The sequence below is a fragment of the Protomyctophum bolini genome (genome assembly GCF_963924005.1).
Source record: "Protomyctophum bolini genome assembly, chromosome: 23".
NCBI classification, from domain to species: Eukaryota; Metazoa; Chordata; class Actinopteri; order Myctophiformes; family Myctophidae; genus Protomyctophum; species Protomyctophum bolini.
In genome coordinates this window covers 10937214-10952170 of record NC_137884.1, presented here as the reverse complement: position 1 = coordinate 10952170, position 14957 = coordinate 10937214, and the positions used below count along the sequence as shown (strand labels likewise).

At 42.5% G+C, this 14957-nt stretch overlaps 1 protein-coding gene across 1 annotated transcript in view; it reads right to left on the bottom strand.

The window, feature by feature from the left end:
* ptpro (protein tyrosine phosphatase receptor type O) overlaps positions 1-14957 on the bottom strand; it is a 70638-nt gene that overhangs the window by 6104 nt on the left and 49577 nt on the right. Inside the window, 7 exon segments of the mRNA XM_080757020.1 lie at positions 800-934; positions 2244-2320; positions 3208-3298; positions 4338-4419; positions 4882-4917; positions 8040-8123; positions 10894-10962. Of these exon segments, the coding sequence (XP_080613146.1) occupies positions 800-934; positions 2244-2320; positions 3208-3298; positions 4338-4419; positions 4882-4917; positions 8040-8123; positions 10894-10962 (574 nt within the window).

Genomic DNA, 14957 nt, shown 5'->3' with positions numbered 1-14957 from the left:
TAGAGAAAAATCCCATACATCCACAATGGGCTTTTTATTCAGGAATGGATGGACCAAAGACGTTCCCAGCTCCATTATTATTATTTATTTAGGAATATTTTAATAATATCCAGGTTTTTCACCCATTTTCCCCCGCTATGATATACATTTTTTGTTTTTTGTTTGTTAAATGTCATGATGAAATATTAAAGAAGAGTACCTCAAGTTGCCATGTATTGCTGTACTTCAATATATTTTAATGAGAGGTATTTATTTGTTTATGGAAAATTTACATTTGGGTAAAATATACCAGTTTAGTGATGGTTTGACAAAAAGGATGTATAGTGTTCTAGGCTTAAGTACAATTTGGTTTTTGTACTTTACTTGAGTAAATTTGGCGGGTCCTTGAAGATTTGTAGATTTTTATTATTATATATTATATGATTAAAATATACAGTAACCTCTTCAGCTCCATATACCTTTCCCTGTACAATGTTTTGAAAATAAGCTCACGGTGTGTTGCGAGCGTCAAATGTAGCAGATCCGCAAGCTCACACCGGTGCGTGAAGCAACACATTCTGAGCTTGTAGATCTGCTAGTGCTACTTTTGCTATTTTTTTATTATTTGAATCCTGAAAAGTAACAGTTTTGGACATACTGTATGAGGGTTCCACCCAACAGGGACGCTATATATAATATTTTATTGACAGTGGCCACTGTCAATTCGTACTCGTTGAGTGCTCTGCTCCTGTGTATGAAGTAAGACCAAATTGGCCACTTGAAGATGGTCTATTTGAGTGACATGTTCTGCGATTCTCACCCTTCGGCGTTCGTTGCATTGTGTGAGCATGACGATGATAGGGCACTTCTGCTGGAGGACCATCTTCCAGAAGTCGTTGCGGGTTTCAGGCAGAGGACCCTGGGTGGCGATGTACTCTCTAGGAGACTTGTAACCCTGCGAAGAACCACACACATTTTTACTGAGAGCACACTGTTCCACCGGGGTTCTCCTCTGACTAATTTTGAACTAGAGTGTTTCCACTGAAAATGAATTGGATCAGAACCATAACAGTTGGTTCAGAACTGAAACCAAAAAAATACTTTTTTCTTGCCCTGAACTGGGAACCAAAGTGGCGTTTCCAATCCAGGAATTACATTTTGGGCAGGTAAGAAGATATGTTAATTGTCGTCTTCCCACGCACAATCGTAGCACTAAAGGTTTTCAAAGAGATATACCTGCCAGACGAGTAGTATACAAAGGCTGAAAGGCATGCATTTACATTCCAATGGGTGAATGAGGGTTGCGCTATACTGCGACGGCCAATCAGCTGTCCACTAATAGTTCTCAGGTCTTGTTTTTGTCCTCTCGTTTTTCTCATTGTATGGATTTTGGCCAGGCAGAAATGGATTTGGACAGGCCTGTCCTCGCCTTATTGTAGATACGCCTCTGCCGCAGTTTGGAAAATGCAGATACGATATAAACAATGGCAAAATCAAGCGACAAAAAAAGAAAAGGCAAACAGTAACTGCCTTTGATGATTGAATTTCCCCCGTGAACTGGACACTATGATGTTCGACACATTGCTGGCCAGGCCTGGAATCGAACCTGGGGCAACTGGGGACTTCTGCTCCCCAATCGCGCTCACTAACCATTAGCGATGTAGCCCGAACGGTTTGCGGAGCGGTCTTGATACCGGAAGGTCGGCAGTTAGAATCCCCGGACCGGCACGTTAAAATTACCACCGCTGAAGTGCCCTTGAGCAAGGCATTGAACCCCTACCATGAAATGTTCTGTGAGCAGGGTGTGGCTGTAAACAAGCATCTCAAGCTTAGTCCACTTCCCTGGGTAAACAAAGAACTTTGCTTACTTTGCTTTGCCCCCAATTACAATGGTTCCGCTTAAAACTGGTGGAAACACAGGCCGGTTTGCAACCGGTCCCATGAAAGCACTAAGGTTCCAAGTTCCTTTGGTGGAAAAGGGGCCATTGTGTACTTTCAACACTATGCTGGATCGTGCATGCAAATGCATTCATTTCCGTCCACAGTTCCTACATCAGACCGGCCTGTGGTCTGACAACAACCCTGATAAGTATAAACTGGCCTGTTGTTACAATGATACAGTGGATGTTGAAGACGACGTTTAGGCCTTAAATATCTTTTCACTAGAGCACAGAGGAGCACAGCACAGGCTGTGGGTCAAATATGATATTATTAATCAAATATGATAATTGCGATTAGGTAATAATTGTGACAGGCCTACTCACTGGTATGTAATTGGCATTGATGTAGTCGGAGCCTTCGTCATTATGCATGCAGATCAGCTGCACACGGCTGAAGTCATCTGGAGAGAACACATTTCCATTATTTGTGTTTCATAAACCGTGCTCTATCTACCTGGCATTCCCCTATTTTGGACATGCTGATGAAAATTGTTGATTCAAAATCAAGCTCATGATTGCGTTATGAGCTTCGTGATCAACTATCTGCTATCTCTGAACATTTTTTAAACTTAAAGCTGCACGTTTCTACCCCTGTATAAGTGCTTACATGTGTATCCTTGAGCCAATAGAGCCTGCCTGCTTGCTCAGGGGATACATTCTATCTTGACCTTCAGGTCAACATTCATGTCAGAAGTGAGCCATCACTTTTGACATGATCTAAATGTCTCAATAGAGGAGAAGAATACATCCACCCCAATTGTATAAGTTATATTGTATTAGCATTAGCATACTCTACCATACAGATTGGACAATATTATATTTTATTCATAAAAGGTTACATAGTGCTGCTTGAGAGTTGTTAAGTGTGTCTTTAACCTGTTTTTTCCAATCTTCTGAAAAGCAACAGTTTTGGACATAGGCCTACATGGTTTCTGTCCGACAGCAACGATATATTCTCGTTCAATAATCAATATACCGTCTCTGTCGGGTGCCGTGGAAACCTCACAAGTCCGAAACGTGTCGCTTCGTGCCACGTTTTGAGCTTGCAGATCTGCTACTATTGTGTGATGCTGTATGTAGTATGAAAAAGTAGTGCGTTCATTTCCGAAAGAAAAAACACAAAAAGTTAGAATATGGCCTGGCCAAGGAGAGGCAGTATAGAGACCGGGATTATTGCATGTTTTTTGGGAGGGTATCTAGTAGGGGACACGGGGAGAACAAACTCCACACAGAAAGGCCCTTTCGCCAACCCCGCATAAGCTCCATTCCAACTGTACAGGGCACTCACATGGCAGGATGTTGGTGTAGCGGTTCTTGGGCCTGTTGATTGGCAGGTCTGCTGCATCATGCGACAGGTCCAGACCCACACTCTTCAGCTCCTGTAAAATAAGAAGAACTGTTAAAAAAGAAAATCACACCCGTGTGATGTGAGGGGCGCGCTCTTATCATCGTACATCATCATGACGTAAAATAGACACTACCATGTATGTCTATTTGCTCAGGTACTATGACGTACAATTCTCCATTCATCGTCAATGGGAATTTAATGTTTGTGTAGGATAAGGTTTGTGGACAGACACTAATAGCTGGATATAGGAGGGGCTAGCGCGTAGCGCCCCAGCTGCCCCTCAAAATAATAATAAATAATAAAACACAAATCCATGAAGGATGGACGATTCTAATCTACATATCTAAGTCTCTGCGGTGGTGTGGAGGAACTTTACCCCTTTGCCATGCACGCGAGCATCCCAGAATCATGCCTTTTCAATTCACTTGAATGAAGTGGTCAGATGCAGCGATGGAAAAAGTACTCGCGTCACGTATATACTTAAGTAAAAGTATCAATACTATACTCTGTTACAAGTAAAAGTCCTGAATTCAACATTTACCTGAGTAAAAGTACAAAAGTATTGGTATCAAAAGTACAAAAGAAAATGTACTCATTATGCAGTGTGTCCCGTTTCACAAGTTTTCAAATGTGTAAAATGTCTACAAATCTTTTGAAAATAGCAGATCTACAAGCTCACAATGAGCGTGTAGATTGGCTATTTTCAAATGGTTAATGTGTGTTTTGTAATAAAAATGAAAATCTATAAAGTAACTATAGTAACTAAAGTTTTCAAGTAAATGGATCCAAGATGTAGTGGAGTAGAAGTAAAAGTATTGCAATTTGAAAATACTCAAGTAAAATAGAAATGCCTCAGTAGTACAGTACTTAGATTCATGCCTTTTCAATTCACTTGAATAAAGTCGTGGTCGCGAATGCCTTGGCCTTTAGAGGGACCTACCTCGAACTACAGGGAGAACTTGTAGGCAGAGTCTTTGCTCATGTCTTTCAGGCAGATAGACCTACCTCGAACTGCAGGGAGAACTTGTAGGCAGAGTCTTTGCACATGTCTTTCAGGCAGATAGACCTACCTCGAACTGCAGGGAGAACTTGTAGGCAGAGTCTTTGCACATGTCTTTCAGGTAGGCATCAAAGTCGTCCAGCTGGACAGGACTGTAACACAAAGTAGGGCGGTTCAAGAGTGGACAGCAGGGGGCAGTAGTGCACAAAGTGAAATGCTCTGTACTGGAGGACTAGGCTTACAGTTACATGAATGCAATAATACCACAGTGAAGTATATTTTATGGAAAATAATTAACAAAATAAAGAAATAAAATAAATAAATGACAAGTAAAAAGCACAGCCCCCTCGCGCATTAAAAGGAAAATACCAGTCACCAGAACCAAGGACGAGTCTCAAAATGGAGTTTGAAGTTACAATGGGTTTGTATGGGAACACAAAGTGCTGTGACACTGACTTATCCCCTTCAGACCTGAGGCTGATTCTAAAATCTAAAATGGGTTATGGCCAATCTATACTTCCATGTACGACCGTGTTGCCTTGCGAAAATAACTGAACATGGGTTACATTGGGTCGCCGGTCATGGTATGAATTAGCCTCTAGTTGTGTGGTTACCTTGTTAGCTTCCGTTTCTTCAAAGCCGTCTTGCTCCTACAAAATGCAGAAATGGAAAGCATGTGTATGACGTGTGCATGCGCGTGTACCACCGTAGCGCCACTGTCCATCCACATTACTGCATATTAGAATACAATCACGCTACGTATAGTCTCTATCAAGCAGAACAGTGAAATAAGAAGTATTTCAGAATAACATAATCACACGATATTAGGACATGAAAATCATGCACAGACTCCACACAACATATTCTTAAACCACTTGCATCCTGCCGACCGATCTCCAAAGCTCACAATGTGTCACATCGCAACCCATTGTGAGCTTGTAGATCAGCTATTTTCGCTAGTCGTGGTGGGCTTAAAGGAGCACTTCACCCATTTTAAGCCTATCTTCGTCTAATTTGTCCTCATTATTAGATGGAACCATTTGATTTCTGTCTACTCGGTTTGTGTCTTAGAGGAGGGACTTTTGCCTATTCAGAAACCTGCCTATACCAGTGGCATCATCAATGGGAAATCCTTAATAGAAAGGCTTTCCATTTGTGGAAAGATAGCTTTCTATTTGTGGAAACATAGCTTGCTATAATAGAAGTAATTGTTCTTGTACGAATAAAACACAAGATAAAAACGGATTCAATCTCGTTTGAAAGGACCAAACCTGTCATTACTAGTTTAGGCAGGTTTCTGAACTGTCCACAGCCCTCCTCTGAGACACAGAATGATGTAGACGAGAATGCTGCCATCGTATGATGAGCACTCGTGAGGACCAATTTCGTGAAGATGAAAATGGGTGAATTGCTCCACAGTGTGGTTAACCACACTGTGCACGTTAGTTAACATGAAGATACTGGTCTATTCACGCTCACTCACTAGTTCCTGCCACACTCCATGCTTCTATTCACGCTCACTCACTAGTCCCGCCACACTCCATGCTTCTATTCACACTCACTCACTAGTCCCGCCACACTCCATGCTTCTATTCACACTCACTCACTAGTCCCGCCACACTCCATGCTTCTATTCACGCGTCGCTCACTCACTAGTCCTGCCACACTCCATGCTTCTATTCACACTCACTCACTAGTCCCGCCACACTCCATGCTTCTATTCACGCTCACTCACTAGTCCTGCCACACTCCATGCTTCTATTCACGCTCACTCACTAGTCCCGCCACACTCCATGCTTCTATTCACGCTCATTCACTAGTCCTGCCACACTCCATGCTTCTATTCACGCTCACTCACTAGTCCCGCCACACTCCATGCTTCTATTCACGCTCACTCACTAGTCCTGCCACACTCCATGCTTATATTCACGCTCATTCACTAGTCCTGCCACACTCCATGCTTCTATTCACGCTCACTCACTAGTCCCGCAACACTCCATGCTTCTATTCACTCTCACTCACTAGTGCCGCCACACTCCATGCTTCTTGCATTTGATTCCGGGGTCAAACCTGCTCCTACAACCAGAGACATGCACTACAGTAGGATCTAGGCTACAGACACACTCACAGCGCGTACTGGAAGAGTGGGCACCCAAGCATTGTGGGCACCTCAATGTTAAATTGGCTATTTTTCATCCCGTAAAAATAGATTATTCATAATAATAATAAATGTATGGTATGCAGGTATACAGGTGCCCACTCTTCCGGTTACCCCTCTCCTATAGAAACAGGAATTAGAATTACAGATGGTGCGTGCAGATGGCATACAGAGAGCAAAGCAAGCATTGGACACTACACTACAGAAGACAAATTCCAATACCCAAATCTCTGCTCACTCGCTCACTACACACTCAAAACTGCAGAGCAAGTGGGCTCTCCAAGCCGCTTGCAGCGCCAAACAGCGAGTGAACAAGCAGTGTTCACTCCAGCCTATTATCGTATCACTAGGGACTAGGCAGTCAACGAAAGTGTTGACTGCCTATCTGTGTTGTTATTGGGTGGACCATCTCCTCGGGCTATGGGATGGAAAGTGGAAACTACGACAGATTTGCGAGATGAGGTATACAGAAAAAGCCATGCCCTATCCCGGACTTCAAAGGGATGTTTTAGAGCAAACAAAACTGTGATCTGCTCATACTTAAACTAAACATAATGGTTTGAGAGTGAAAGTGTCCCCTCTGATTAAACAGAGAGTACATTTATATCTGAATAGCAGTGATCAAAGCTACTGAAGCAACAAGTTAAATAATGGGTTGATCTTTAAATATACAATCATGCTGTGTGTTGTGCATTGGTGTGGAGGAGTGCATGTCAAACAGCTAATATGCCATGAGAGAAATGCAGCGTCTAATGTACAACATGACATTCAGGAGGAGCGAGTGAGGTAGGAATGTGAGTATTGGAATTTGGCCGTTAATTCAACCTGCTCGATTCCTCCGGACTCGCATCGGAGGCGAGACTAACTCGCCAGTGGAGGACGCAAGTAGAGTGAGCGAGTGTGGAAGTATTGGAAGTATTGGAATTTGGCTATGTTAGTAGTACAACAATATCACAAAGTCAGTCCAACCATAAACATAGTCTTACAAGACAGGGTTCCACATGCTAAGAAATTATTTGGTCAATTTCTAACTACGTAGGGTACTTGTTCATAGTTCATCCCGTGAACCAAACTTTTCCTTATTATTTATTTTTGGTTATTTAGAATTTAGAATATATAGAAGAAAAGAAAAGAAATAAACTATTTTTGTGCTCTGAGACATTCCTAGCTTAGGGTTGTTCTAAAATCTTGTCCACAAAGTCTGAAATCAAAGGTTCCTCTTGAATTGGCGGAGGGGGAAAAACATACCGTATAGTCTGTGAAAATTCACCAACAACCAAAACATATAATGTTTTTGCCAAAGTGGTTTTACCAGGGACCCTCAGGATTCCTTGATACAAATGAACCCTTACAGTTCTGTAACTCTGAAAAAAGTTTGAGAACAAATGGTCTAGAGTTTTGCTGTTCAGTTCAAATAAAATTCTGTGATTTCTTTCCCACATTGATTCCAGACTTTTCCCTGACACCGCACAGTATGACTGGAACCCTGTCTGGTAAAAGGAAAAAAAAGAAAAAATACATCTATGGCAGAACGGGTTTTGGCTGACGAAGACATGCTCCCTCAGATGCAGTGGGTGATGCTTGTGATGCGTTGGGCAAACAGAGCTTACTTACCAAGGATTAATATAAAAAGCCAAAAGATAGTCAGTCCAAAGGCAGGATGGCAGGAGGGTAAGGAAGGCAAACAGGCTTCTTCGCCTGAAGGGGGGAGGGGTTCAAATTAAAAACAAAAACATAGCAAAACAGAACACCAGTGGATGACAGGTTGGGACAAGAACATGGCGCTCCATTAGTAACGTGGCACAGAGCGATTGAAAGGTTACAGTGGTGGACACTGAAGTACTGAACTCCAGTAAATGAGTCAAAGTAGACGTTGTCAAATATGACTCAACTGCATGTGAAAGTTGCTCTGTCAAATTTGTAGGCGGGTCAAAGTGCTGGAGTAGTCAGTACTTAAATACTTAAGTATTCAAAAGTACAAATTCCGAAGTACATTTTATTTTTTATTTTATTGCATTGCTGGTATTGAAATTTGGACATTAAAAAAGTATTACATTATTTTACAGAAATGTTCTAAAAGCAGTGAAATAGTGGTTAATTCATAATGTACTTTTACCCCATGCCTAGAAACGTAGTGGAGTGAAAGTCCAAAAGTGTACAAAAATACAAATAAGCAAAGTAGAGATATTCTAAATATCAAGTGTAAAGTACTCAGGTAAATGTACTTGTTGCCTGTCCACCACTGCAAGGTACACAGTAATTAGCGGTGAACACAGGGTTAATGTTGCATGCTGCAGTTAATGCTGCTGAATACATTGATTACATCAGTGGTTCCCAAAGTCGGGTCCGGGGACCCCTAAGGGACCTTGAGGGAGTTCTAGGGGGTTCCAAATGATAGTTAGGAACCACTGTCAGAGTTAAATTAACTTAGATTTTACAATATACATTGGGGTCCCAGAGATAGAAATGCCATTAAATGGGAGCCCGTAGCCTAATTCAGGTCAAACCGGGGGCACATGAAATGAAAATGGTTGAAAATCACTGCTAGAGTCGTAAAAACCTTCTCTTATGCATGGGTAATCCTTGGCATATATCTTCAAATGGGGGGTCCGCAGGCTAATGAGAATAATTTTGGGGGTCCTTGACATGACAAAATTTGGGAACCACTGGATTACATCACCACCTGATCGCAGATTATTTGAGATAATTGACATTATTCTTTGCATAATCGTTGCTGTCGGGCATAAACCTCTTATCTCCGTATATTATTTGGTGTTTTTTCATAAATTAACGCCCTACTTGATCATACTACAGCGTCACACAGAAATATCAAAAGAAGCAGATCTGCAAGCTCAAAACGCATGGCTTCATGCTGCGCTAGAATAAAGCAATAAGCCACAAGATCGAGGTCTCAGGTTACCGGGTATTTTATAATGGCTGAGAGGCGTAGTGACTAGTGAGACGCCCTTTCAGCCATTATAAAATACCTGGTAAGCTGAGACCTCGAGTGGCTTATTGCTTTTCTAAAACGGTTACAAACAATAACAAGCAATATTAACCTCAAAACTATATTCCTAATTCACAAAAGTAGCTACACTTTGCGCCGCTTTGCGCCCACCAGAGCAAGCAACACTTCCTTGTTTTAGACGGGGGAATAGGAGGCATTTGATGTTTTTACGATGCCGCCGGGAGCCACACACAGTCATATGAGTGCGGGCGGTGCTTAGATGCCTGCACGGCCAGTGTTTGTAAGGCAATCAAGTGCTCCCCTTCCCCAGTTCAGCTACAGAGCTGCTTGATCAATGTAACGCAGCTGGGAAAGATTTAAAGTGATTGAAGTTGTGGATTATCGTGAGATTTACCATGGCAACCGACCAATCAGAATCAAGTATTGGGACTAACCGTTTTAGAATCATTCATTCATGGTAATCAAGGCATACGTCTGAAATAACCATGATATTGATTTAAATAAGATGACATGATGTCGTCCAGCCTTGCTATATGAACCTCATTCATCCCTCTCCACCAACTGCAGTCGACTGCTTGGGTCCAGTTTCTCTGAGTACGGTCAGAGGTATGTGTCTACCACGCACACATTGAAGACACAAGCTTTGCAGAAGTCAAGATGAACTGCACCAATGCTGACGTATGTGTTGATGGGTATATGATCGACGGGATAGAATAGAATAGAATTCCAAAAGATGGAAGCCAAGTTCTGCCTTAACTGACCGTCTTTCAGCTGTTATATTAACCATCCTGTGTCCTCGTGAGGGCATTAGTGCAGGTTTACCATCTCACAATGAAGCTGCATGGACTGTAAGAGTGAGGGCCCCCATTTTAGAGGGCTGTGTGGCTGTCATATTTAAAACGGGGCAGTCTGCATTTTATTATATTCTTTAAAAGCAGATTAGCAGGAAACCCAAGACAGAGCAAGGGTGTAGAACTCTCTCTTCAATCCTAAACCAACAAGGCTAAGACAACGTTGTGCTGCTGCTTGTCATGTAAATTTTAACAGCTTGCTTAGAGCAAAATGGGCGTTTTGTAGAAACCGTCTTAACCACTCAAAACACTTGACCCAGCATCCATTTTCTGGGGGAACATTAGCCAAAAATAGCAGATGTACAAGCTCACAACGTGTTGCGTTGTTTCAGATCAGATCTGCCATGGCCCGCTAATTATCCCCTGAATTAAATGTTCCACTTTGCAGGGTCTCGAGGGGCAGGCTTTGAGAAACTGAGGAAGGTCTGCATGTGCAAAGTGTCGGTTCCCACTGAGCACGATAACTTTACACAGGAGGCCAACACGGCCTCCAAAGTCACAACAGTTTTTAGAAGGAACATCCTTAAAACTATGGAGGTACATGAGCACTTACGTCACATGATGCAATCTGATTTCATCCCATTTTGGGGGATTATATTTGCATTTTATTTGAGCTGAGGACTAAAAAGAAATAGGAGAGAAGTCCTACCAGTTGTAAGGGAGTTTGCCGTCTCGCTCGAAGGTAGCAAAATTGACAAAGGTCTCGGCGCCACATTCCCTGAAAACAGAATCACAATCATCATGAGTTAATTATTCTTCATGTAGGTAATGTACTCACACTGAGTAGTGAGTAGTGACTGTGTTTCACACAGTACTAACTGCCACAATTAGCAAAGAATATTTACAGTTCTACACCACTTGATTGAAGAGCAGCATGACAAGGCAACAGTACACTCTAAAAACAAATGGGTGTTTCTGCTTCAGCTGTTCTTTATTACGGTTGTGGTGCTATAGCATAGCACCTCAGTACTAAACCCCAGTCAAACTGATGAAAGTAAGCAAATGTACTTGGCTACTGTTCAGTGTTCACCACTGGCAGTTGGCCCTTATGTGTTCTACTGTAGTTCACACATGCAGAGCCCAGAGCCGTTTACCAAAGTTATATGATGACAATTAAATAAAGGAAGTGAGAGGGGAAGCATGAGTGGTGAAAGTAGCAAACTCAACATTTTTTTTTATTTTTTTCATTTTTTTTTCAACTTGTGTGGCTTCAGCACTTTTTCTAATTTTTTATTTTAGCTACGGGCAGCTTTCTCCACTTTGAAAATTAATGTGCAGAATCTAACAGAACTTAAAGGAACATTCACCAATTTTCAACCGTATCTTCATATAATTGGTCTTCACTAATTGCTCATTATAAGATGGCGCCATATCAGAAAGGCAGTGAATTTGCTCTGGGTCTCGGAGATGGGCTGGGCTGTGGACAGGCCAGAAACCTGCACACCAGTGACATCACATCTGCCACGGGAACACCCCTTGTGCACTGCTAAATCCCCAAATAGTGGGTAGTGTGACTTGGGCGCAAGATAAGGCCCAAGGTTTGAAATGGGTGAAGTATTTCTTTAACCACTTAAACCATCCATATTCTGGGGAAAGCTTTGGCAGAAGATATATAATGTAGAACGATATATAATGTAGTGTAAACATACACTCATATAGTAAAGAACATGTCGATGTTTTGGCACCCTTAAGACACAGATACTGTACACATCAGGGATTTCATTGTTGGTCTGCTTGCCTTCTTTCTTTGGAATTAATATTCAGTGGTTCAGCTGGTTCTCAAACATGTTCTATTCTGTTTTGTTTGACCACAGACTCTCATCTGGAAGATTTTGAGCCAGGGACCCCCACGATTAAAAAAATGTCCAAGAGTTTTCAAAGAAAATGTAAATCAAAGCTAAATCTGCAATTATTTAATGTAGCCAAAGTATAAAAATAGTGTTTGGAGTGGTTAAAGTGAATTTGTGTATGCATTCTCGGCTGCTGAGGTGATGCAAGGTGTGCTGAGGTGTGGATCAAAATACATTTCTATGAAGCTGGGAGCTTGCATGTTCTGCTCCATACTACTACTATAACATAACGTCATAACATGTATGGGTAGAAACCTTGTACTGTATGTCTAAAATTGAGGGCAAAAAAGGATGTGGTCCAAATGAATCCAATATGGTAATACTTTTCATTGGTTTGATATTTATCAAACCCCAAGCCACACTTTCACCTTTTTTTCCCTTCTCAAAAACATTTGTTTAGTGTATTAAAGAAAGAAAACGTTGAAATATGGAGATAGAAGGTTTCTGCCTGACAGCAACAATAAGGCTCAATTGGGTCTAGAAAGATAAATAATAAATGAGCTTGTGAGAGGACATTCAGTCGTGATATACATCCTAATGGCATCGGAGAGCTCTCTCTCTCTCCGTCTCTGTGCTTCTATAAATACTGTCTCCAGCCAGCCGTTAAAACCTACATTGCTGTCGGACAGAAACCTCTTATCTCCATATTCTAACGTTTTGTGTGTGTGTTTTTTTCTTTCTTTGTAAATTAAAGTCCGATCATACTACAGTGTCACACAAAAGCATCAAAGTAGCAGATCTGCAAGCTCGAAACGCACCGCGAAACGACACGCTTCGAGCTTTCAGAATCCTGAAAAGTAACAGTTTTGGAGACATGAGGTTTCCACCCGACAGAGACGATATACTGTATGCAATTGCTTAACTGATTAAATCTCGTAGATATCAGTGTGTGTGTGTGTGTGTGTGTGTGTGTGTGTGTGTGTGTGTGTGTGTGTGTGTGTGTGTGTGTGTGTGTGTGTGTGTGTATTTGTGTGTGTGTTTGTTTTTCTGCAACACACCAGGATGTCATGCGCATACCCTCTATATTCATTCTTACAGTCATTGCTATAGAGATACAAAGAAAAAAAGTGTTGTACCCTGCCCTTTTTCTAATTATTTGTTCGGCCCAAAAAATAGTGTTTGTTGTCATGATTTGTCACGATCCGAGTTGGTTCATTGCTTCATTTTGATAGTGTTCCAGTTTCCATGTCTTTGTGTCATCACTTCCAAGTTCACTTGTTTAATCTGCATCCTGACCCAGTTCTCTATTCTCATTGGACAACATTTGTTTCCCGACCTGAAAATGCATTTTCTGTTTAACCCATTCAGGACGGGAATCAGGTCAAAATGGGTTAAAGTTCCTTTCAGACGGGGAGCGGGAGACGCAGGCCTTGTCGCCTGGATCAGAGACAGGTCTGCTCCAGGTCTGCTCATAAGGGCCGCTAGCCTGGGTTCCAGCCTCTATCTGGACAGAGGCTGCTTGACTCGCATTTCATAACGTCAACTGTTACGTAGCCACGTGGTTGCTGATACGTCATCAGCCAGCGCCACTCTATTCATGCTTCTCACTGTTGAAAAAAATAGCGCCGGTCGAGACTTGAGAGTAAAATCCTACGGTAAAAAGTAAACGATTCAGTAGTACACAGTCAGATTCAGTAGTACAAAAAAAATGACGGCTGTGCGGGGTGAGTTTAGTGAATGATAAGGGGACGTTGCAGGACAACAGCAGTAGCTGTATGGGGTGAGTTTAGTGAATGATAAGGGGACGTTGCAGGACAACAGCAGTAGCTGTATGGGGTGAGTTTAGTGAATGGTAAGGGGACGTTGCAGGACAACAGCAGTAGCTGTATGGGGTGAGTTTAGTGAATGGTAAGGGGACGTTGCAGGACAACAGCAGTAGCTGTATGGGGTGAGTTTAGTGAATGGTAAGGGGACGTTGCAGGACAACAGCAGTAGCTGTGTGGGGTGAGTATAGTGAATGATAAGGGGACGTTGCAGGACAACAGCAGTAGCTGTGTGGGGTGAGTTTAGTGAATGGTAAGGGGACGTTGCAGGACAACAGCAGTAGCTGTATGGGGTGAGTTTAGTGAATGGTAAGGGGACGTTGCAGGACAACAGCAGTAGCTGTGTGGGGTGAGTATAGTGAATGATAAGGGGACGTTGCAGGACAACAGCAGTAGCTGTGTGGGGTGAGTTTAGTGAATGATAAGGGGACGTTGCAGGACAACAGCAGTAGCTGTGTGGGGTGAGTTTAGTGAATGATAAGGGGACGTTCCAGGACAACAGCAGTAGCTGTATGGGGTGAGTTTAGTGAATGATAAGGGGACGTTGCAGGACAACAGCAGTAGCTGTGTGGGGTGAGTTTAGTGAATGATAAGGGGACGTTGCAGGACAACAGCAGTAGCTGTGTGGGGTGAGTTTAGTGAATGATAAGGGGACGTTGCAGGACAACAGCAGTAGCTGTGTGGGGTGAGTTTAGTGAATGATAAGGGGACGTTGCAGGACAACAGCAGTAGCTGTGTGGGGTGAGTTTAGTGAATGGTAAGGGGACGTCTCAGGACAACAGCAGTAGCTGTGTGGGGTGAGTTTAGTGAATGATAAGGGGACGTTGCAGGACAACAGCAGTAGCTGTGTGGGGTGAGTTTAGTGAATGGTAAGGGGACGTTGCAGGACAACAGCAGTAGCTGTGTGGGGTGAGTTTAGTGAATGTTAAGGGGATGTTGCAGGACAACAGCAGTAGCTGTGTGTGTGGGGTGAGTATAGTGAATGATAAGGGGACGTTGCAGGACAACAGCAGTAGCTGTGTGGGGTGAGTATAGTGAATGATAAGGGGACGTTGCAGGACAACAGCAGTAGCTGTGTGGGGTGAGTTTAGTGAATGATA